At 39.9% G+C, this 22,856-nt stretch overlaps 1 protein-coding gene across 1 annotated transcript in view; it reads left to right on the top strand.

Annotated features, from left to right (window-relative positions):
• Positions 1-22,856, top strand: part of USP37 (ubiquitin specific peptidase 37) — a 34,489-nt gene that overhangs the window by 7,711 nt on the left and 3,922 nt on the right. Inside the window, exons 7-19 of the mRNA XM_009324844.1 lie at positions 936-1,020; positions 1,959-2,120; positions 2,590-2,721; positions 4,740-4,863; positions 5,131-5,336; positions 6,416-6,533; positions 7,773-7,852; positions 9,212-9,376; positions 10,846-10,911; positions 12,095-12,245; positions 16,077-16,329; positions 18,963-19,129; positions 20,949-21,009. Of these exons, the coding sequence (XP_009323119.1) occupies positions 936-1,020; positions 1,959-2,120; positions 2,590-2,721; positions 4,740-4,863; positions 5,131-5,336; positions 6,416-6,533; positions 7,773-7,852; positions 9,212-9,376; positions 10,846-10,911; positions 12,095-12,245; positions 16,077-16,329; positions 18,963-19,129; positions 20,949-21,009 (1,770 nt within the window). The remainder of the gene's footprint in view (positions 1-935; positions 1,021-1,958; positions 2,121-2,589; positions 2,722-4,739; positions 4,864-5,130; positions 5,337-6,415; positions 6,534-7,772; positions 7,853-9,211; positions 9,377-10,845; positions 10,912-12,094; positions 12,246-16,076; positions 16,330-18,962; positions 19,130-20,948; positions 21,010-22,856) is intronic.

The following is a 22,856-nucleotide window of genomic DNA, read 5'->3' as shown; positions in this document are numbered from 1 at the left end:
AAGCAGCACCATTCTTCAGTTTTACTAATAAATACTGAGCCTCTTTCCCCATAGAGGAGGATGCATTCAAGATCTTGTTTTTATGGGGAATGATGCTGAATACATTCTTTTTTTAGTGCAGCTCTGATGGCACAAACACATTGCTGGAGGAGCCAGTAGGGTGAATGTCTATGACTGAATGAAAATCTGATTTGCTCTTTAAAGTCAAAATTAGAATCTGTGAGTGTATACCTGCAAGTTTAGGTAACAGTATTGCAAACTTCCTTCATATATCTGCGTTTTTGAAAGGTGCATGGCTCAAACCATTTCAAGCTGGGATAGAAGCAAATGTTTATTTGCTATCCAAACTAAATTATGCTGTGATTCACTGTAATAGGTGTTTTTTTGACTCTTGAGAGCATTTTTTTTTATGTGGCACCATCGGAGGCATTAGAGTCTCAGGATCTGACACAATGCTATCAGAACAATGAAACAATCATATTTTGCCCCAAGCATACAGTAATTTACAGTGGAATTTGGAGTGGGAAGAGAAACTGTTTTCACTTCTGCATATTTACCTTGAATTTTGAGAGCACTGTATTGGAAATCATTAGTGAGCTTTCTGTTATGTGTATCTTGTATATTTGAACAAGAGGTGGATATTTATTATCTTTCAGATAGTTAAGACCATTCGATGACTTTTTAGTGTTTTGTATTGCAATTTGGATTTGATGGAGATTGTGGTATTAAATTCAATTAAAACTCCAGCATGTCTTTACTTACATATGATTAATATTCGCGTTAGTACTTCTAAGTATGTGTGCGAGTACTTTCTGGAAAACAGTATTTGTGGATTTTTAAACTTTTTGACTAAATACTTTTAAATGAGTTGTATATTGTATAAATAGCTGAGTTACCTGGAACAAAATGACATGCCCTTCTTTCTGTTTTTCAAGGTATTTTACCACTGCAGTCATCATCCTTTTATGGTAGTCGGCCCTCATCAAAAGAGCACTCCACTGGCAGTTCCACCCTGGACAGGTAGGACTGATTCACTAGCATGAACTGTAAATGACAGTTCTTTCCCAGGAATTAGGGTCTTCAGTTTCCTCTGTGTTTGTCACGTGATATAGCTTATATGCATAAAATGTGTGTGTGTATGTATTATTCCCCCCCCCCCCAGGAGTACAATCTAGGTATTCAGTGTGGCTATGATTGCTCTAGTTACATCTACCAACTCCAGTTACTCTTGCAATAGATAGACTTTCTAAAATCACTCAAGTCTATTATAGTCATTGTGAATGACTGATCCAGATGATATCTAAACTCTGGATGGTTCAAATTCTACATGAACTCTGGAACTTTAGACTGAATCCTTGCTTCATTTTTCCCAAGTAGATAAATGGGAAGAAACTCTGTATTTTAATAACATATCTTAGTAATACTGAATCTTGCTGAGGTTGGGATCCTTCTGTGTTAGACGCTGTGCAATCAAACTGTCGGTCTCTGCCCTAGATAGACGAGATACAAGATCAAGGAAGAAAAGAAGTGTTGTCCGTGCTTTACACTGAGGTGTAAAGCAGAGTGACCAGGTTACAAGAACAAGAGGCTGAGAATGAAGACTCTGGCCCAGATGTGAATTTTAAGCATGTCTTAGGAGTGGTGATCTCATGCTACGCGATCGTTCTTCCTCTCATCATACAGTGCGGGGAATTGTTAAATATCTTAAAGACAAAAGGCTTGGTTACACTGCATGCACACCTGTGGATGTAAGGAAATTTAACAAAACAAAGTATTTAAGTGCTCTGGAAAAAAGTTCGCTCTCTCACACCTCTTTTGTGTTATGATACATACCAGTTTCTTGTGTGGCTTTACCAGTCCTTGTCTTCTATAGTGATACAATTCCAGGGTCACGGACTATAGCTATTTAAGGAAGAGCATTAGAAATCTTACGCTTCTTATCCTTTTATGTTTTTTAGGTCTAGTGTATCCAGCCAGACCCCTTCAGCCAAAAGAAGCCTGGGATTTCTTTCTCAGCCTGCCCCTCTTTCTGTTAAAAAAATGAGATCTAATCAAGATTACACAGGGTGGAACAAACCCCGAGTGCCCCTTTCCACCCATCCTCAACAACAATTACAAGGGTAAATTTAATTTTCTTTATCTAGCGTGCACACTTTGATCATCAGAACATGCACATTCTTGTTATAGTTATTTAATGAAAAAAAAAATCCTGACATTAATGAACACTGAGGCAGGGAACACTTTTCCTAGTTTGGAAAATATGTATTCTTAAATTTGCTTCCTGAGAATTTGAGAGATACAATAATTTCAGTAATTCATGTTCCTTTCATACACTTCCATGATTCATTTCCCTAGCTTGTGTATATAAACACATTTTTTTAATTTTGATGGTAGAAACTCATGGGTGCTTCCCTGATAGATGCCAGCTCCCGTGAGTTTTCAGTTTAGTCTGAAGGGCAGGAGGACAGCTCCAGTAAGAAACTCTGTGGAGGGTGGCTGGGGTGAATGTCACACATGTTAGTAGTGCCGTGTTTAACGCTGGCATGTTCACACATTGACATACATACCATGTTCAATCTTTTTTTTCAGATTTTCAAACTTGGGAAACACCTGCTATATGAATGCCATTCTACAGTCCTTGTTTTCAATTCAGTCTTTTGCTAATGATTTGCTCAAGCAGGGTATCCCATGGAAAAAAATACCACTCAATGCACTTATCAGGTAATACTCACTTTCTGGGAAGGATATTTTCTCTTTCATTACTGAGAAACTAGTTTTGTAGTACTGAAGCACCTTTGTAGAGGGTAATTTGCATGTGTAGGTAATAAAATAAATCCTAGAGCTCTCTGCATTTTGGAGTTTTACTTCAGAAATAGGAAGCAGGCTCTTAAAAATTGCAATGCTGAATTACAGGCAGTCTTTTATATCTTCTACGGTATTTCTAGTGGCAGAGTGAAATGCTTCAGAAGAAAATGCAAGAAACTGCAAAATAAATAGATGCAGAATAACTTTGTTTTAGAACATTCCCAGCTAGGGTTTAAGCTGATCACTAACTTCACCTGGTATGTGAGGGCTTACGCCTTTTTGGAAAATATCCTTTGTGTAGTAGCTGTGGAGAGTGTTCGAGTTCTGCATACTTGATCTTTTTCTAAATTCAGCTGAACTCTCCGTTCAGTCAAACCTCACGTCAAGAAACTCCAAAGGTTTCTGTAATATGTAAAACTCTCTTTGAAATTTTGAGTTCCTGTGCCATTCAGATTCCATTGTATGTCTATCAGAAAGACAAACTGCTGTTTGCTCTACGTACTGCACTCTCTGCCATTTGGGATTTTTATTGTACATGCTCTTGTGCACCTCATTTCTTTTCTTTCACTAAACAAGATTCAGGATTATCAGAACCATTTCTGTTTCCAATTTCATAGTGTTTTCTATCTTTTGGGGTTGTTTCTCTTTTTCCTGTGTCTTCTTGAACTCTTCCTATGCTACTCAGAATCAGAGGTTGTTCCACGTGCCTCTCGAAATGTCCTTTCCCTAATTTTTGTAGGAAGACCTCGGAAGCTTGTGCCCCGTATACCACACGGTAAACCGTGTGGCACAAAGCTTGTGCCATAGTAGCTCTGATGGAGGGCAGTGTGTGATCCTGGGCCTAAGTACTACAAGTCGGAGTTGATACTTAGTAGCATCTACTTTGGCTTCTATTGGCTTGGGTATGGGCACTTGGTCTAACACGATGAATGTTTTTCTGGTTGAAAAACAATTGCCTATCAACTGCTTTGTGGCGAAAAAGGCATATTTCCTAACATGCTTCACTGAGCAGTTGTAGAGGGTTAGGAGAGCACACACTGTTAGTTTAGCTCAGCAGAATAACAGAAACTACTTGAGCTGCAGTAAACTGACCAGATTCTTTGGGTAACTGAGTATTAGTTGTTGGTTTGGGGTGGGAGGGGATTGCACGGGCCTCTTCTGTCTTTCTCTCCTTTTCTTTTTGTGTGTGTGTCATGGAACATGACACTGTCCCATCACCTTCCCATGTATGTCCCATGACCAAAACTGTTGTGCTTGGAATATATTGGGTGTGTATTTCCTGTGAAATTGTAAAGCAGTTATAAAAGGTAACTAAACCACAATAACAGAGGCACAGGTAAAGTCAATTTCAACAGTTTTTTAACAAAGTTACCAGTAACACTATATGTGGCTTGAACCAAGGTACTCCTTATGGCTCTTTTTGTTACAGCTTTTTTCCACTCTGTTGTAATGTTTTACTGCCAAAAGAAGTAAGGCTTGAAACTGAATAGAAGTTTAAAAATAAAAAAAAAGAAACCATGCAAGTTGAATTTAATGATTTTGTGTTGCTCATTTTGGTGCCATGTGATTTCATATCTCCTATCAGTGCAAATGTTTTCAAAAAGCATTGTGTTTTGTTTTTTTTTTCCTCCTTGTAAAAGATATAGCAGAAATAAGTTTATAGAACTTTCTAAGGCTCTTCTCTTTACCTTAAAAGATTGTGGGATTTTTTTGTGCATTTGGGTCCTGTTCCAATGATGGCCTCAAATGAGATTTCAAAATACTTGAAATGGAAAGGTTAATTATATATGAGATATTTTCATACAGAACCCCTAAACCACTTATCACAGGAGAAAAGCTTTTAAAGACTCTTAAAATGAGGTATCATGAGTTTTATTTTGTTTCTCTAAAGTCCTAGAAAGCCAATCAGTCTTTCATTACATTGACTTCTGCAGACGTTTTGCCCATCTGCTTGCTAAAAAGGATGTCTGCAGCTCTGAGGTTAAGAAAGAGCTGCTCAAGAAGGTGAAAAGTGCCATTTCAGCTACTGCAGAGAGGTTTTCTGGGTACATGCAGAACGTAAGTACCATATTGTCTAGAAACAATTATGTGCAATTTGTTCAGTGTTTGGACTGCATTGAACGCCTGTCAAGCTTCAATTCTGTTTGACAGTGACTTGAGCTTTTGATTGAATGGCAACGATTGCCTGCTGTTTGTTAGAGCAGGACTGCCTTAGTATTGCTGAATGCAATGAACTAAAACATAATTTCCCCAGTCTGTGTGTGTCTGAGAGAAGGATACTGAATGAAGTTGTACAAAATCACTTTGCCTTTACCCCGTTTCTAGGATGCACATGAGTTCTTGAGCCAGTGTCTGGATCAGCTGAAGGAAGACATGGAAAAGTTAAACAAAACTTGGAAGAGTGAGCCAGTCCCTAATGAGGATAACTCACCTGGACGGGCTTCTGATGACCTCTCAGCCACCAAAGTTTATACGTGTCCGGTTATCAGTAACTTAGAGTTTGAGGTTCAGCATTCTATCATTTGCAAAACGTAAGTATGCTTGAGAGCTTTTCTCACACTTACCTTAAAAGACTGGGAAGTGTTTCCATCTTATGTGACTTTGTCTGCAGGCTATAACTAGAGCTGAGTTTCCAAAGCTAGATATTTAGAAAATATTCTATGGTCTAGAAATGCTGTAAACCTCACACCACGCTGTCTGCTGCTACAGGCCTTCTTTAAACAGTCTCATACCATCTAGTTCTTCATTACATATCCAGTGGAAAGCCTCTGTGCTTTGCTTTTTGTGTACTGGTTGTATAAGAATAGAGAGAAAAGGGGTTTTCAGCCAAGTAATGTTTCCTCTTAAAAAAAAAAGTGAAACCATGTTTTTAATTTGTTCTTTCTAAGGGCTTCCAGGGAATGGCATTTTCTTCTGTCTCTCTAGGTTATTGCGGAAAAAGATGTAAACCAGTATGTCTGAGCATTCATTGTGTATGACCTGTGCAGCAGATTCCCATATGGAATGCTTGCATTCCACAGAGTTTTCATGAACACAGATATTTGGGAATATTACTTTGTGTGTACTGCATTAGTTCCCTAAAATAATTAAAAGTAAATTGCATGCAGGTAATAATTATTGAAGACAAATGACTGTAGGGTCTTCCCCCCCAACCAAAAAGCATAAGGAAATTGAGATTTTTTTTTTTTTTTTTTAGATGGATTCTGCTATTTTATTTCTAAAAACAGTTTGAATGTATTTCTAGGCTTTCCCTTCTTCTGAGCTGGGCTCACTTCTTTTCTCCTAAGAATGCTGAATGAAGAAGACATGTTCAGCTACATAGCAGTCACTTTGATTTCCTGTATACCTGATCACTTGCCTCTCCAAAGCAGTCTGTGGTTTTTTGTTCTTGCCCTTACACAAATGTTTCTTTCAACTTCTAAAGCATCCAAGTGAAATCCCAAAATTCAACTTTGTCATAAGCATCAAACAGTTTCATTTTGATGAGTAAAAATAGATTGATCAAGAGGCATATATTTACTGGGAAGTTACTTTAGCCTAAAAAACGTAAGATGTCATTAATTTCAAGTATGTTTTTCATCAGACTTACATAAGCGTGTTTCTTTTTTAGGTGTGGTGAAACAGTCACTAAACGAGAACAGTTTAATGACCTCTCCATTGACCTTCCTCGAAGAAAGAAATTGCTTCCTTCCCGATCGATCCAGGATTCCCTTGACCTCTTTTTTCGGGTACATAGTTTTGGGGCTTTTTTATTCACTGTGGAGTATGTGTAGGTTATGTACCACATGGAAATTTTGATTGTATAGCTGATTATTAGTTTCTATGACAGTGATTGCAGGCATGTGAAATAATTAACTTTGCACTTTTTTGAGGTTTGTACATTAACAGTATACAGGAGTTTTTATTGTAAAATGCTGTGCAGAAATTAACTGATCCTTACAATACTGCTGTGAAATAGGTAAACTTCCCCATTTTGTGGTGGAAGAGTTGAGGCATAAACAAAAACAAAGGAGAGAAGGGAGGCTGTCAGATTGAGATAATCGCTCAGGAATTGCTGCTTCCTCTCCTGGGCTAGGATGCTTCAACAGCTTTACATAAGCTGGCCTAAATTAGCATGGAGGAAAAAGGTCATACGGATATCATAATTAAAAAAATAGTTGTAATTTGTGGATGCTCATCTTGTAAGTAGAGCTTCAAGGTGAGGTTTCTGAAAGCTAAAAATGAGCCTTACATGTGTGAATTAGTTTTGTCATATCTTGAGACAGACCTGTATTTTTTTCTCCATTTACAGATAGTGTTTTCAACAGATAGAATAATTGATGTGCTTATTCTTCTAAAAGCTGATGGAGGTCTTGTTGTTTAAAAAAATTCTTAAAATTATAGTGGTGTCATTTGGCCTCACTTAAAGAAAAGGGCCGTGGAAATGTTTGATGGCTAAGTCATGTAATTTCAGCACAGTGATGCTTCCCCTTTTGCTGTCCGTTCAAAACTCTACTCTGGTGCAGCACATCCTTGACAAGTTTAGGTCAGGATAGCTTTTCAGGAGCAAAGTTGAGGTTTTGAACAAGAGAGAGAAAACTTCATGGCAAATTATCTTCCGCCAAAGGTTATTAATAAAAAAAAAACAACCCAAAACCTGTGTATGGGAGAGAAAACTGTAAACCTTTCAAGATCGTCCCCTCTCTTTGGAAGCTATTTTGTCTCAACTGTAGCTGATTAACTGGTCTGCAGTTGACTTGCAGGAAAAATTCCACCTGTATTAGTGGATATGTTGTCAAATTGTAAGCTCTGCTACCTGTCCTCTTATCAGATGCCCTCTTGTTGGGTCATGTTGAAGGTGATTATAATTTTAAGTGTAACTGCTGTTTTGAAGAGCTTCCATGACAGCCAGAAACGATGTGCTTACTGTTAAGATCTGTTTGATGTGTCTTTTGTTCCACTAGTCATTTTTCTGTTCTCTTAAACAGGCAGAGGAGATTGAGTATTCCTGTGAGAAGTGCAATGGAAAGTCTGCTGTTGTCACACACAAGTTCAACAGGCTTCCCAGGTAAATGTTGACATCTGTTCCTCTCTTTCCTGGAAGCACATGTTACAAAAGTGCAAGCAAAAGTCCTTCAAAAAGTAAAGCTGGGAAAACAGGTAGGACAGCATGTACAGTGGTCAGCATGTGAGAAAGATGCACGTGCAGGCAGCAGTCTTCATGCTGTTCTTCAGTTTCCCTCTAAAGAAGCTCTCTTGAGCACCCTCTGCAACACTTCTTTCTTCCTCCCTATCGCTACACCAGGAGGGCTGAGTTTCCCCCTTTCCCTTTTTCTTGGGGTTTCTGGGATGTGAGGGAAGTGGAAACAGTAAATATATTCTGGAAGTTTAATATTTTGTGCTCAGCTGACCTGATGGGCAGGACTGAGTTGGAGGCATTAGTGCCAGAAGGTATATAGAGGGTTTTGCTTTGATCAATTAATTCTTCCCATGCTGGTACCTGTTTTCTCTCTCAGTAAGCGTGGCGCTTTGAGGAAGAAGGCAGACGCTTCAAGGGTTAATGGCATGCTCAATAGTTTCTGACCTCGTGGTTGGGTTTATTTAGTTCATTATTTAGAGTGGAAGTGCTTGGAGATAGGGATCATTTTCTCATGGGCTGTAAAGCTAAGTCTGTTGGATGACTTTGTCTGGCCTATGTCCTTGTCCCAGGTATGCTCATACTGAACCCAGTAACTTGGTAGTTAGCTTGCGTTTTGCTTAAATAGTGTATTTATGCTGGCACTGCAAAACCCTTGTCAAAGTTTTTGAATATTAGCACAACATAAGTGATGATACAGCTGCATGATCTAAATAGACAGTACAAAGTGCAGCACAAAGGAGAAGATTCAGTGTAAGGAGGCCTTTTCAGGCTCTTTATACTGTTGTGATCAAAAGCTCTTTCAAAGAGAAAGTGTCGTGACAGATAAACCAAGTACACATCTTGCACTGGGCACAGTTCCTCCTCAGTTTTGGGCAGCTATATGATCCCTCCATCACAGTCTTGAATATCTGGGAGTAATATGCTAGCATTCTGACCTATAATGATATTTCGATTGTTTCCTACCTCTCACTGCGTAGTAGAAATAATGAGTTTGGTACAAGCTGCTTGCTTCTGCTTGACTGAAGAGCAAGGTGATGCAGATCAAAGCAGGAAGCCTACTGAGTTGGCAGAGTCTGCACTCTGCACCTTGCACAAAGTTGAGTGAGGGACAGGAGAGTAATTACCTGTCTCTTGCCAGATAAGAGATGGATAGTGTTTCCCTACCACCCTGAAGTAATAATCTGCTTTAGAGTCAGGTGAATGCATTTTGTAAACAGGGCTACTTGGATTTTGAATAGGTTTTCTCTGTCTTGAGATTAACATTTGTCCTTCTTTCATACCTCTCAGGGTCCTGATTCTTCATCTGAAACGATACAGCTTCAATGTAGCATTGTCTCTCAATCATAAAGTCGGGCAGCAGGTGGTTATTCCAAGATACTTAACCCTGCTTTCACACTGTACGGAAAGCACTAGGCTGCCGCTGACGCTGGGATGGAGCGTCCATTCTGCAATGTAAGTGTACAACTTGTGATTGATCCACGCTGTGTTAAGCGCACGTGCCACAAGGTGGGCAGTTGTCAGATCTCCTCCAGAAGATGTCTGGGCGCGGAAACACTAAAATATGCGGCTTCAGATGTGCACTGCTAGTTTGTAATGATGCCATCATGAGAACATGTATGGAAAGGAAGCATGATAGAAGCAGCAGGAAGAGTTGGTGGGGCATTATCTAGGGAATATTTGGTAAGATGGTATTCTTCACTGTCCTTGAAAATAACTTTCTATCCTTTTTAAGAGAGCTTCTGTTAGTAACTTCTAAAATTTATGCCTCTCGGTCCAAAGTAATCTAGATTACCTTTCCCTTCACAGCACACTTAACTCTGCTTAGGAGACATAACATCCTACCTTTTTCCGCTAATTTCCATTTGCACCTTCTGTGCTATCATTCATTTTTCATTGTCTTTCCTGTGCCACTGTAGTATCTGAGCACTTCACATGCTGGAAATACTGTCTCCTTTTCCCTGTGACAGTTATTTCTGTACAGCTGCTTGTCCTGAGACAGAGAGATTAAATGTGCCAGTTGTCACATAGGAAGTCTGTGGCAGAATAAGGAACAAGAAACCCTCAGGTCTCTTGTGGTCCCTGCCTAGTGACATAACCACAGTAGCCGTCATGAGTTAGGACACATCTGGTGTATATGTTCAGCAGTGGGGCATGTGTTCTTGTGCTGAACGTTTAGTGGCTTTTGAGATTTACGTGGATGTTTCCCAAGAGTTTGCTTTAACAATAGAAATCTTAAACACAACAATCAGCTTAAGCTAACTAGAGCAGAAATACTTGAAAATATTTTTGAAATAGCTTTCCAATGGCTTTTTTTAGTCATTGAAACCATTCTGATTGACCGGAGAGTGGAAGGGTAACTAGGCTGGAGAGAAGCAGCCCTGGTTTGAGGGCGAAGATCAGAAAAGATTTCTGCACTGGCAGCCATCTGGTGGATAGATGTGTAGTGATAGTGATGGACTTTGAGGAGCCCATGAAAGGATTAAATGGAGCAGGAAGTTTGTTTAGAAGAATCTAGGTGTAAGGGAGGAGAAACGGAGATGTGGGACATGCCAGAAAACCGGCTGATCCAGACAGCAGCAGGAGACTGTGGTTTGGGAGAAGGAACTCAAGTGTTGGTGGGAATAAAAAATAAAGGAATGAGTTGTCTTGACGTGGGAGCCCAAAGCCTTTAATTTGTGAGCTTGTCCCTAAGGGTGCATCACTAGGAAGTGAATCAAGTTTAAAGGATTATATATGGTTTTGAACAACTGTTGTATATTCATAGCATGATGGAGTTATTACTCTAAATCTAAGCAATTAGCAAGTACATAATGGTATTCTACTTGTTTCTTTGGTCATGGATTTGCATGCATAGCAGACAAGTAAACACTTATTTTTTAAAGACTGTAACTGCTGCAATAAACACTTTGCTTTTTTAATAGTTCCCGTCCATTGAAAGCCTCCCAAATGGTGAATTCCTGTACTATAAGCACTTCCACACCTTGTAGGTGAGTTATAGCTCTGAAATGCCCATGGCCTGGGGTTTCATGGGATAACTTTTAAGGCATTTTAAGATTTTTCTAATTATTCTTCTTTAATCTTTCCACTTTTTCTATTTGTTTTCTTTTCTTTCTATTTTCTTCTATTGTAGTAAATTATTTCAGCTACTGTCTTTTTTCATACCTTTTACTGGTGTTACACGCTAGCTGAAATTAATAGCAATGGTACAATTTACCTAGTTGACATGATCACCTTATCATTTCTTTTGAGAACCTTTGGGGACTTGTAAGTAAGCAAAGATGATTTTTTTGTCAGACAGAAGGCTGAGCATCAGAATGAGAACTGGATTTAGTTTGTACAGATGATTTGTCAGTGCCAGATATCTTAAACTAGCTTGCATTTGTAGTTGCAAGTCACGTATATAAGAAGAAAAATAGTTTCATCTAGCTCTTTTCTCTCTTCTGGCTCTATGGAGCCCCATTGTGTGTTTTGGGAACAGGTGGTTACTTCCTTAAGTTTATTTGCAAAGATGAGAGGTCATTGTTTTTATAGCCCATTTTGAAAGGCCAATTTTTAATACAGTGAAAAATGTGATATCACACTGGATAGTTTTGCATTGTGGAATACTTAAAAGACCAGATTTCCTAACTGAGCAGAAATCGCGACTTCCCCACACTCCCTTGTCTTCTGTTCTAAAGAAGCAAGAATTTATCTTAATGAAAGAGCAAACAGAAAAACTTGTGCAGATTTGCGCTTTTTATATCCTAGTAATGATGTGGGAAGTCCTGTGTCCAGCTTAGTACACTTCAGAAGTCAAATGGTTTGTGCCAAGTTCTACATGTTACTGTGGACTGAACTCAAATGAGTACTGTCTGGGATTGCTAGGTAGTGAAGTGCAGAGTCCTTGGCCTTAGAAGCAAGAGCCACACACTTAGTAACTTTTAACGTTGTAAGCTGCTATTGCAGGCTTGAAGTAGGTATGTCAGTTAACCTAGTAAAATATACCTTTTCTGAAAACCCTGCCTGCTATGTTAATAAATTGTCATTGTCAATCGTTGCAGTTTGTTCCCCAAATTGTACTGCCCTGCAGTGTGGAAGTTGGGTGTAACACTTCTTTAATGGTTACTTCGAAACAGATTTGTGCAATGCTACACTGCTATAAAGTTTTATAGCCATGTTTTTAATTTACAGAAAATACACTTTCAAGTCAAAGAGCTCTGCGGCACTCTATGTAGATTCTGACAGCGATGATGAGCCGTTGAAACGCTCTGTTGCCCATAGCCAAAGGTTGTGTAACATACAGAGTAGAGATCAGCAACAGCCGCAAGAAGAGCCAGAAAAGGTAAGGGAAAAAACCACAACCTTTCATATACATAGATCCTCTATGTGCTCGTGTCTGGCCTGTGCTTTTGTTAGCATAGACTGTGAGTAAAATTGATGTAAGGTAAGTTTTTTTCCTCCTAATTAGCACTGCAATGCTGGAAGGGAGTGCTTTGCTAATTGACCTCTCTGTACAGTTGTCTTGGGTTCCCACTGGAAACAGGTAATTGCATTGCAACTGCACTTGAGTTTTCAGGTTATGTATACCAGCTGCTTAGCAGTTTTGTCAGTCCTTTGGGTAACTTTCACTAATAATGTTCCCAGGCTGAAATATAATGGGCTGTCAATAATAAAATTATGCAGTAAAGCCCTTGATTAAATTAGATCCAGTACAAGTTGGGCTAAGCAAAATATTCAACTGAGAGAACTTCTTGCACATCCAGACTGTGTCCCATGTCAAGTGTGGCTTTTTAAATGCTTTTAGAAACTGAAGGTATCGGTCTTTGGAGGTGGACATGTAGAATTGTGTAGAGATCAAGTTCATTGGTGTAAAGGCGCAGTTAACTTCAAGTTGTCTTTGAGCTCTTCATTGTGGCTAGTATTAATGTTGCCAAGATATTTTTTGCCTTTATCAGGGCAGTGTATTAGCAGGTAGATGAGTTGTGTGGGAAGGAATGATGACCCGGAATGGAAAACAAGCTTAGAGGATTATCTTGCAGTACCACTTTCTTCTGTTAAGAATGTTGCAGGCCTAGTGCTTAGGACAAGCGTCCTGCATCTCTGCTTCTCTAAAGTTTTTGACGATGTTCATGGGGTTATTTTAATCAAGCAGAGACTTTGTGGTCTTGATTATGGCATTAAAGGACAGGCGTAAAGCTGGCTGAATAGCAATAGGTAACGAGGAAGATACCTACAGTTTCTGATCTGATAGGAAGATTAAACCCAGGGAGAATCCTGATCCACTCAGTATTTAATAAATGATAAAATAGATAATGAGTATTACATTTACAGAAGACCCAGAGCTGGGAAGGGCTGCCAGTATCATGAAGCTCAGAACTGCAGTTAAGAATGATCTTGACAAATCTGAGACATTGCATAAAGATAGGAGGGGTTGTTCAGTAGGAACAGGCTAAAGGTCTAATCTTAGCAGGACTAATCGACTGTAAATGCGGGTTGGGAAGAGCTGGGAAAGCAGTGGGCCTTCAGAAAGGGCGTGAAAGGTGACGGTCGGTCACAAGGTCAGGCTGGTTGAAAACAGAAGTGTATAGACAGAGGCATAGCCTGCAGGTTGTGTGAAGTAACCCTCCTTTTTTTCCTCAGCATTGAGCTTCAGCTAGAAGAATGTAGCTACATACTAGAGTTCTGTGTCCAGCTTTGGGCTCTGGACTGAAAAGAGTTATAGATTAATTGGAGAGGGGCCAGAAGAGAGGAACATGAATGGTCAGAGGCCTAGAAAGGAAGATCTGGGGGGGAAAGAGCAGGCACATGAACTCGGGCCTTTAGTTTAAGGATAAACATAAGCAGGGCTTGTGTCTTCAAGGAAGGGAAAGAAATTAATAGAAACACTTGAGCTGTTTTCCATGCCCATGGTGGATAGAACAGGAAGTAATAGACTAAATTGCAGACAGTAATTTTTAGATTAAATAGTAGGGAAAACTTCCTGATGCTCAGGATGTGTAGGGATGGAATGGATTGCTTTGGGAGAAAGCAGAAAACCCTTTGCTGAAGGTCTCGGGAATAGGGTAGGCAACTGCTGTCCTGCATGGCACATCTATAGCTGGCTGTGGGGGGGGAAGGAAACTAGCTTGTCTTTGAAGTCCCTCTTATGTATAGAAAAAGTATTCCAAACTGTCCTAAGTGATTCTTCCTTGAGTTTTCTTTGTGAGGAAGTGTAGGTAGTCTCTATCGCATAAGCCCTGTGAGTGCAGAAATTGTGGGAATAAAGCCTATTAATTTGAATAGCAAATTAATTATAGGCTTTCCAGCCTGTTGTGGGAAAGAGACAGTGGTGGTGATGATTCCACATAAGTGACTTTATTCTTTGTGGCCATGCACGTTGGCCACTCCTCAACCACAGGCCTGACCAGCCATCTGTTATCATTAACCAGATCCTCTGTCCTTTCTCAGTGTTGTCCTGGGAGGTCCCGGTCCTTGGCAGTGGCATTGCTGCTGCTGCACCATTTCCCTTGGTATGCTTCTCATAGCAGCTGTGGATGGGGTTGCACTGGGGGCTTGGCAGTCACTTCATATGGCCGGTATATCCCCTGCGGGGCACTGCTTGCAAAACAGTCCTGCCGTGTGGGAGAACAGCTGGAACAGCAGGTGTATACGACATCAGGTTGTAGGGGCAAATAGCAGTTATCCAGCTAAAGCAGGCAGAACTGCAATTTCTGTGATTTCTGCCTCTGCATATGAAGTAGTATTTGAAGTACTTTTTAAAAATACTTATTTAAAGCAGGCGGTCTTAGAGTCTAAGCTACTTAAAATCTATGCAAATAATTTCTAATAGAAAAGTTGTATTCAAATAATGCACAGATGCGGCCAAGTCTTTAAAGTCCAGCCACTGAATTAGTGGTAGTTGTTGGCGAAGTGCCTGGAACTAGGGTTTGCTGAAGAGCTAAACCAGTTTTGACATTAGTAGCCTACAGGTGCAGAGAGAGAAATTAGAAAGCTTAAAAAGGAGGTACTCTGCTTTCCTTATTCAGTGCATGAATAGATATGGGGAGAGAGGTTTAAATTTGTCAATTCTAATTCTTGGAGGGCATGATGTCTAGAACAAGCAATTTAGTTGGCTAATTCATTTGCTAATCTTGTTTGATAAGCCAGTTTTAATACAAAATATTTGCTATATAAAACTGGTCTTGCTCATCAAAAGCTTGCTGTATTTAAGTAAAAAGCAGCAGTAAAAATGTATTTTTGTTCATTTTAATGAAGTTCTGAGATCCATCCAAATGCAGTTTGGAATAAGACCTGGATAAGTACATTCTGATAGAAACTGTTTTTACCCATTTTTAACATAATATATGGGGAAAAAAATCTAAGCATATGGTAAGTAGTGCAGTTGTATAAATATGTATACATGGAGGTTAACCTCCTGATTAACAGTTAATATAAAAATGATTGAAATTACTGTATTAGTTGCAAATCAGTATGGTGTAGGAGTTGATGAGCGTCAGTTTTAGGAAAATAACTAAAAAAGGAAAAATTCAGATTAAGACTAAAGTGTTTTTCCTTTCTTCCAATTTAAAGTCATTCTGTTCTCCTTAGGAAAGAATAATTCCCCCCTTTCCCTGGTTAACTGTTTTCTTACTTGGTTTGCAGACTCCTGCCCCCCAGCCCCCCCACCCCACAAGATTTCGTATGGCAAGTCTGCAGCACCAAACCTAATTTTAATTGCTCTTCGTACCAGCCTGATTTCAGTTCCTATTCTTCGATCCCTGTGTTCAAGTTCAATTACTCTCATGTTGCTGCTTCAACCTTTGTTAACAAACTTGCGATTTCGCTACTTGCACCTCAGCACTGACTCGCCAGAGGCTTGAGGATTCATCAGAACCTAAAGGTGGAACACGTGTTGGAGGAAAGGAAGGAGAAGGGAAGAGTTATCTTGTGTATGTTAATCCGTAGGGCCTGTAAAAACTGGTTGTAGTTTATATTTAAATATTATTCCTTGGAGTGAATGTAGCTACAAAGGTTCTCTCTCCATTGAGTCTCATAAATATCTGTTTAATGTTGACAGAGCCAAGCTCCCACTCCTTGGGGTTAATAAAAAAAAAAAAAATCTCCACAGAAGTGTAAAGCTGATGTTATATACCTGTTTATTCAAGGACTTAATCATAACTCCATTCATCTCTAGGGTTCAAAAAGAAGTAAAATGGAGGGTGATAAGCCTGAGCTGGGTAGTGCTGGTTTTGATGGGATGAGCGAAGATGAGCTGCTAGCAGCTGTCTTGGAGATTAGCAAAAGGGAAGCTTCTCTGTCTCTGAGCCATGATGAAGATAAGCCCACAAGCAGTCCAGACACTGGTTTTGGAGATGATGAAATTCAGGAATTGCCGGAAAACCTGGAATCTATGGAGATGGAGAAACCCAAAGCAGCATTAGACTCAGGTAAGGCGAAGTAACCATCTTAATTGGACTATAGCAAGCTGATAGCAGCAGGTTAGTAATGTATGGTGGCAGAATCTGGATGCAAGTGCACTGCTGAAACTGTCTGACTTCCTCAGAGTTTTCTTACAGTTTCCCTGTGTATAAAGCATTTAATGCATTGAACTGTGAAAATGTATTTTCTTGTCTGTCTGTCACCACTCTGATAAAGGTGCGGTCATCTTCAGAGTTAATTTCCATTTTTTTGTCTTCTGATTAACACATGCTTCCACTGGTTCCCGTACCAGACAATTCAATTTACTGAGATTTGGCAGTGTCTGGAACTTAATCTCCCATAATCAGAAAGTATTTTCATTTCTGTAGCTGTTGCAGCCTGGGCAGCACGGTAGCAGTGTTCACATTGCTGGTGTGCAAGAGTGATGTCTGGGGTGCATAAGACTGAGAATGCTTTCATAAATGCAGTTATTTTGTCACTAGTTACTAATGAATTTAGCTCTACCTCTGTAATTTTTTCTAATACTTTTTTATGTGAGAGTAGACCCTTGAGCATAAGAGACTCAGCATGTGAATTACGGCCTCTGACCCAGAAACACAGTTAAGTACAAGAAGGAACCTGTTTGATCTCAGTGTGGGGAAATTGTCTTCCTTTAGTTGGCTGAAGGAAATTCAAGTGTTTATCATTTGTTGTGTGCTACATGCTTTTGGTCAGATTTTTAATTCTACTAGCCTGGAAAAACAGGCCAACAATATGCTCTCCTTCTCCTCTAAGAGCCAGGAGGTTAAATATTGACAGCAAAAACCCCCACTCTGTTACCAAAAATCACACTTGTTTCAATGGACAACTCTTGACAGCTTTCATGTTGGAAGGCAGTGTACAAGAAAACTAAGTCTGTGGTCGGCCTCATTTGTGCCCTCCTTTATATACACTAGTGTTGCTTATGGTTGTGTGAGAGAGAGAGTTGTGAGAGTGTGGCCACATAAATGTCTCTCTCTCCAGGTTTTCTTTGGAAAGTATAATGTAATTATTTGAAGGCTCTATTGTGACACTTAAGCAAAAAGTATGTGTGTAATAAAAGTTTCTGTATTTTCTGATTAATAATGCAGTTAAACACTCAACATTGCATTCAGCTTTCTGTATTTGACTGTGTATGACCAAAAACCACAAGTACTACTCAAAGCACACGCTTTGGCATTCACGTGAGATGTGTGTATGTTGAGTTACCAGTTATGGCAGCTGAACGTAACATGCCATGAGTTCGCAATCCTATGGTCTATTTAAATGAAACTTAATTGCAAAGGATGCTTTGCTGTATCGGACAAGATGATTCTAAACACGACGGATTTATCTTGGTCCATTTCTTGTTACCACTAGTAAAAGTTTTTTGTAAACACTGAATAATTTGTGGTGTTTTCAAAAAAGGCTAATTTAGATAGGACAGAAGATGTCTTTTCTGCTACATGATCCTCAAATAACGGTTGTAGTCGAGCGAGTGTTTCATCTTACGTTGGACGTTTTCAAAGGTCATGTAATAAATTGTTTTGTTTTTCATCTTAAGAGGATTAGACTGATGGATTATAGTTCTGGTGGTCTTGTGTTTAAGAGGTCACAGATACTGAGACTGCCCTGTATAATCCTTGCTAATAACTATTGAGCAGATGTTGAAGTCTGCATAGGGCAAAACGATAAAGTTTCACGTGTTGCTGCATGATAGCTGTTGGAGCCGGTCCTGACACTTTCTCAGCTGCAAGCAAATGGGAGAATCAAAGTGTCCTGCAGCTGCAGGAGATGTATGCAGTGGTGTAACAAATGTTCATTCCAGAAGTTTTGTAAAATACTTCTGCCATAGTGTTCACTTTAAAGGTGAACTGAAAAGTTGTCATCTTCTTGCACTTTTAAAGCTGTAGATAGTGTTCACAAGATTGAAGCTCTTACCTGAAGCAAAAAGTTGACAAATTTAAACAGTGCTTTGAGATTTGTGCTTCCCTCCATCTTACATATGATTTGGCTTTAATTGTGGCTTCGTCTATAGTGCTTCAAGGTATAATATGCAATGCAAATTTTTATAATCCATGGTTCCTTCTAGAGAAATTCAAGTGTCAGCTTCATGGCTGCAGAAACCTAGTGTTGTATGACATCTTACTTTAGTTGAAGTTGCTGTTTCTGGGTGAACATAAAAGGCTAACAAGAGAACATTTGTTGTGTGCTACATGCTTTTGGTCAGATTTTTAATTCTACTAGCCTGGAAAAACAGGCCAACAATATGCTCTCCTTCTCCTCTAAGAGCCAGGAGGTTAAATATTGACAGCAAAAACCCCCACTCTGTTACCAAAAATCACACTTGTTTCAATGGACAACTCTTGACAGCTTTCATGTTGGAAGGCAGTGTACTAGAAGGCTAAGTCTGTGGTAGGTTCAGGGATTAATCAAATGGTTCATCTTACACCTGTTAAAATCAGTATAAGACTGCGCTTTGGAGCTTTTTCCATTTGACTCCTGTGTGGTTTTTTTGTGGCTGGTGAGCTCTCCCTGTCAATAGATGTCACTGTGCTGCAAGGATTGTGGTGATTTAAAGAGGATTTAGCTGGTAACAAACAGAAGACCCAGGAAAGCATAACTGTACTTCCTGATTCCTCAGGTCCTGCCAATTTCACCGAGATAACTAAAGATTTTGATGAGAATAAGGAAAACAAAACTCCGGAAGGCTCCCAGGGGGAGGTTGACTGGCTGCAGCAGTACGATATGGAGAGAGAGAGGGAAGAACAAGAACTTCAACAGGCGCTGGCTCAAAGCCTTCAAGAGCAAGTAAGAAATAAAGCTTGCTTCCTTGAGTTATCTTCCCTAATACTGGAAACCTGATGGCTAAAGGAAAAGCTTGTGTTCAGGCAGTAACTGCAAAGGGATTCTGCTGCTTTTTTGAGAGAACCAGATGAAAAAAGGTTTGGATTTCTTCTAGCTCCAGTGTCAGTAGAGCGATGGCACTGGATACGTCTGGGCACATTTTGCATGTGCTTTGGAAACCATATATCACATCACAGACCTGCAGATTTCTCAAAGCTTTCCATGCACATTTATACACTGGCTTGTAACTTTATATAAAAATGATGATAAACTGAACTAAACTCTTACTATCTGTCACCAAGAACCAAGCCCAGCTTTAGCTTCCCTGGCAGTTGCTTCTTGCAGCGTGTCGTGTCAAGACTCAAAGTGAAAGAGGCAGGTTTCAAAGCAAAGGCTAAGAACAGCCATGCCAAGTCAGGTTAAAGATCTGTCTATCCCAGTGCCTTGTCTCTGGTACTAAGCAAGTAGGGGACGCTTAGTGAAGAATATAGGAACTGAGCATATATGTGAACCTTCCCTGTTTGTAAATTGGAAAAAGGATCCCAAATAATTTAGTCTAAAACAAGTCTTTTAAATTAGACTTGGAAAGAATTGGGATCTCGTGTTGTGTGCTAACCATCTGTATTCCACTTGAATTTCAAGACCTGTAACTGATTTTCACAAGTTTAACCGAGCCGCTGAGAGTGAAGCAAGCACTTAGCCAGGTCTTTCTTTAAATAGGTGCCCTTGTCTGCTCTCTATTAATACTAAAGCTGTCATGGTTTTCCTTATGAGATCTGATGTTTCCATGGCTCTTGGATTTTTCTCTCCCATTACTCATTATGAGGTGCTGGTTGGTATGTTCCATGCCAGATGTAGCTTTGATTCAGCGATGCTGAGTAGTTTAACAAAGATTCCCAAATGCTTTAGAAATAGTGAGATAAAAGGCCTCATGCTAATAATGTAAAGCTGCCCTTTGAGTGTTGTTCTGCTACAGTTCTGAAGCAAAAATCTGCTATTCTAATGATTCAGGCATGGAAATGCGGTAGCTGTGGTTATCTCGATTTGAAATACATAGTTAGGGTTCTGCGTTCAGGTGCACTGAAAGCATTCAAACTCTGAATTAAGAAGCCAGTTCATTAAATACTATTGACTGGCTTGCTGTAGCTCTGAGCTTTCAAGAGTGGTGGGAGGAACAGGGGCATGATATTATCCAAAGATTAGAAGGGTTTGTTGACTTGACGTTTCTTTGCTACTTGTTCATGGTAATAGTTTTAATACCTGGTTGTTAGTGGTGTCTTTTTTTGCATCCTGCCTTTGTGAATTACACCTGTTACATAGAACCACTGGCTCTACTTTCAAATGGCCTAAAAATAATACAATCTGTCAGGATTTAACGACTCTGTCCTCAGCTGGCTTCGGGCAGAAGTCTAAATTTTGCCGAAGTGTGAGGAGCATTGTGTGTAAGTGACAGCTTTCCTTAGCGAAGGGTTGCAAATTCATTCAGATGCTTTTCAAATTAATGATCCAGAGAAAGCATTTGGTGTTACTAGAGACTTGCTCTGCTGCATACCAAACTTCAGGAGCTTTGACGAGCCTTAATGAAGGTTTGTCCCAGGTTCTGTTGCACAGGAACATTGGACTCTCGCTGGTTGCAAACATTCCTTCACACAGAACCTTTAATTTACAATGTCAGGTTTGTTGTAGAAACCAGAGCAGCACAGTTTCAATGGAAAAAGAGCACCACAAGAATTTTAAACAGTGAAGTGTCTCAATAAGCTAAGTTTTGTTCTCTTCCCATCAGGAGGCACGAGAACAAAAAGAGGATGATGACCTTAAACGAGCCACGGAATTAAGTCTACAAGGTGAAACTTTTTTAACTTCTTCCAGGATGTTGCTTTTGAGGGAAAATAGATCTGTATGTATGAGTGCAGCTCTTGAGTGTCTGTAAGACAGCTAGGATTTCATGCTCTTTTGGTGTGTGCTTTGTTGCATTTGGCTTTGCTCAGGTCAGCTTTTCTTGCTCTTGGTTGTGAAAGCAAATGCCAGGAAAATCTGAATGTGAAAAACAACTTACTTCATTCTCTTGAGTTTCTAATTAGAGAGAGAGAGATGTAATACATATTAAATTATAATATACCTTTAGTATATAATATTGATACAAAGGGAGCAAAATGGACCTTGAAATTTTGCATTCCCAGCAAAAGCCAGCATGCTAATGGCTCTAGTCAGAACATAAGGATTATTTCTTACTTGCGTTGATATTTTAGTGCTAATTAATTAATGCACTGGCCTTGCCCAGGAAAATTAATATCTGGGAGGGAGACAGACCTCACTGCAAGGTATAGCTGTTGGGGGTGAATAAAGAAACCCAAAATACACTATCTGTCTTTTCCAAATCCAGGCAGTGTGGTGAGCCTCAGGCACTGTTTAACATTTGTATGAGGCTGCCATGCGAGTGATTTCATACAATCTGGCAGACCAAAGCATAACCAAGAGAAAATTCCTGCTCTGAAGAGGAAGAGGGAGGGGTAACGAAGTATTGTGTTAAGATACTCGTAGTTGCTCAGACACCTTTAAAGGCCCTCAGGTATTATTGGATGAACCTGTGACTGCTTCTGAAGAGAAGTAAGTTGGGTGCTGCTAAAATGTCCCTCAGCCTGAGTCCTGTCCCCTGATGAGCTCTGGCAGACTGAGTGCCCAGTCCCTCTCGGGTCTTCCTTGATTCGTGGCCGGGAAGAGTTCAGCACTAGAAATCCTTCCTCCTCCTGATTTGCAGGCGCTTCACTTAAACGTGAGCATTGTCTTGTGCTTCTCAGCTTGCTACCGTGCCATTTGTAAGGCATCAACCAGCAGTTGTTCAAGGAGATGCTAATAATCTTGAGCATATATCTAGTAGTATTTGTCTTAGGTTCCCAGTAGTGGTGCAATCAAAGAACCACTAGTCATCTGAGGACTGTTGGTGAAGTGGCGTTTAGCAATACCCGTGGCAAGTGCTCCATGCAGAGACTTACCTAAGAGGCTGCATTTCTGGGCTGTAGTCTAGCTTACAACAGCCCAAATAAGTGTGGAAACCAGCAGTAAAATATTCTTAGTTAAAGGGATTCATCTATAAACTTCCCAAGAAGATTATATTGATCCAGCGTCTGATGGTTTAACAGGGCAAGCAGTGTGAGAATCTCTTTGGCAAAATATCTCCATCGTAACTGGCGTGATAGTGTCTTTAAGAAAAAAAAAAAAAACCAAACATATATATATATCCTGAGCAGTGTCCTGTTAATCTCAACTTCTCATCCGCCCAGGACTTCATAGCTTTGCTTTAGCTGGTGAAAGCATAGCTACTGCTCCTAATGAGTACTGTACAAAATCTTAAATTAGTCGGGTAGCTGCAGAATCCCAGGAAGTTTGGAACAGCGTGTACGGGGAGCAGTGGTGCCTTCCGGCTCTTTACAGAAAGCTGCCTGCATTTTGCTCAGCCAAGCAAGCTGGAAGTTCCTGCGGTGAGCAGCCTTCTTACCATTGAAAACAATGAAAAGATGCCCGCTGCCAGCAGTAGCGTTTTGATGCCAGTTTTAATTGAAAAATGCACTTTGTTAATGCAACTTATAGTTAAAACTGTAATTCATAGCTTCTTGTTGCAGAAACTTACAGTTCACTGACCAGACTGGCTGTACTTCTTTTAACGTTGGTTCTGGCTGCAGACCACCAGTGC

This window comes from Pygoscelis adeliae, unplaced genomic scaffold (assembly GCF_000699105.1).
Source record: "Pygoscelis adeliae isolate BGI_AS28 unplaced genomic scaffold, ASM69910v1 Scaffold346, whole genome shotgun sequence".
Lineage (NCBI taxonomy): Eukaryota > Metazoa > Chordata > Aves > Sphenisciformes > Spheniscidae > Pygoscelis > Pygoscelis adeliae.
Note: the sequence above shows the minus strand (reverse complement) of the source record. Positions and strands in the feature narration are given on the sequence as shown.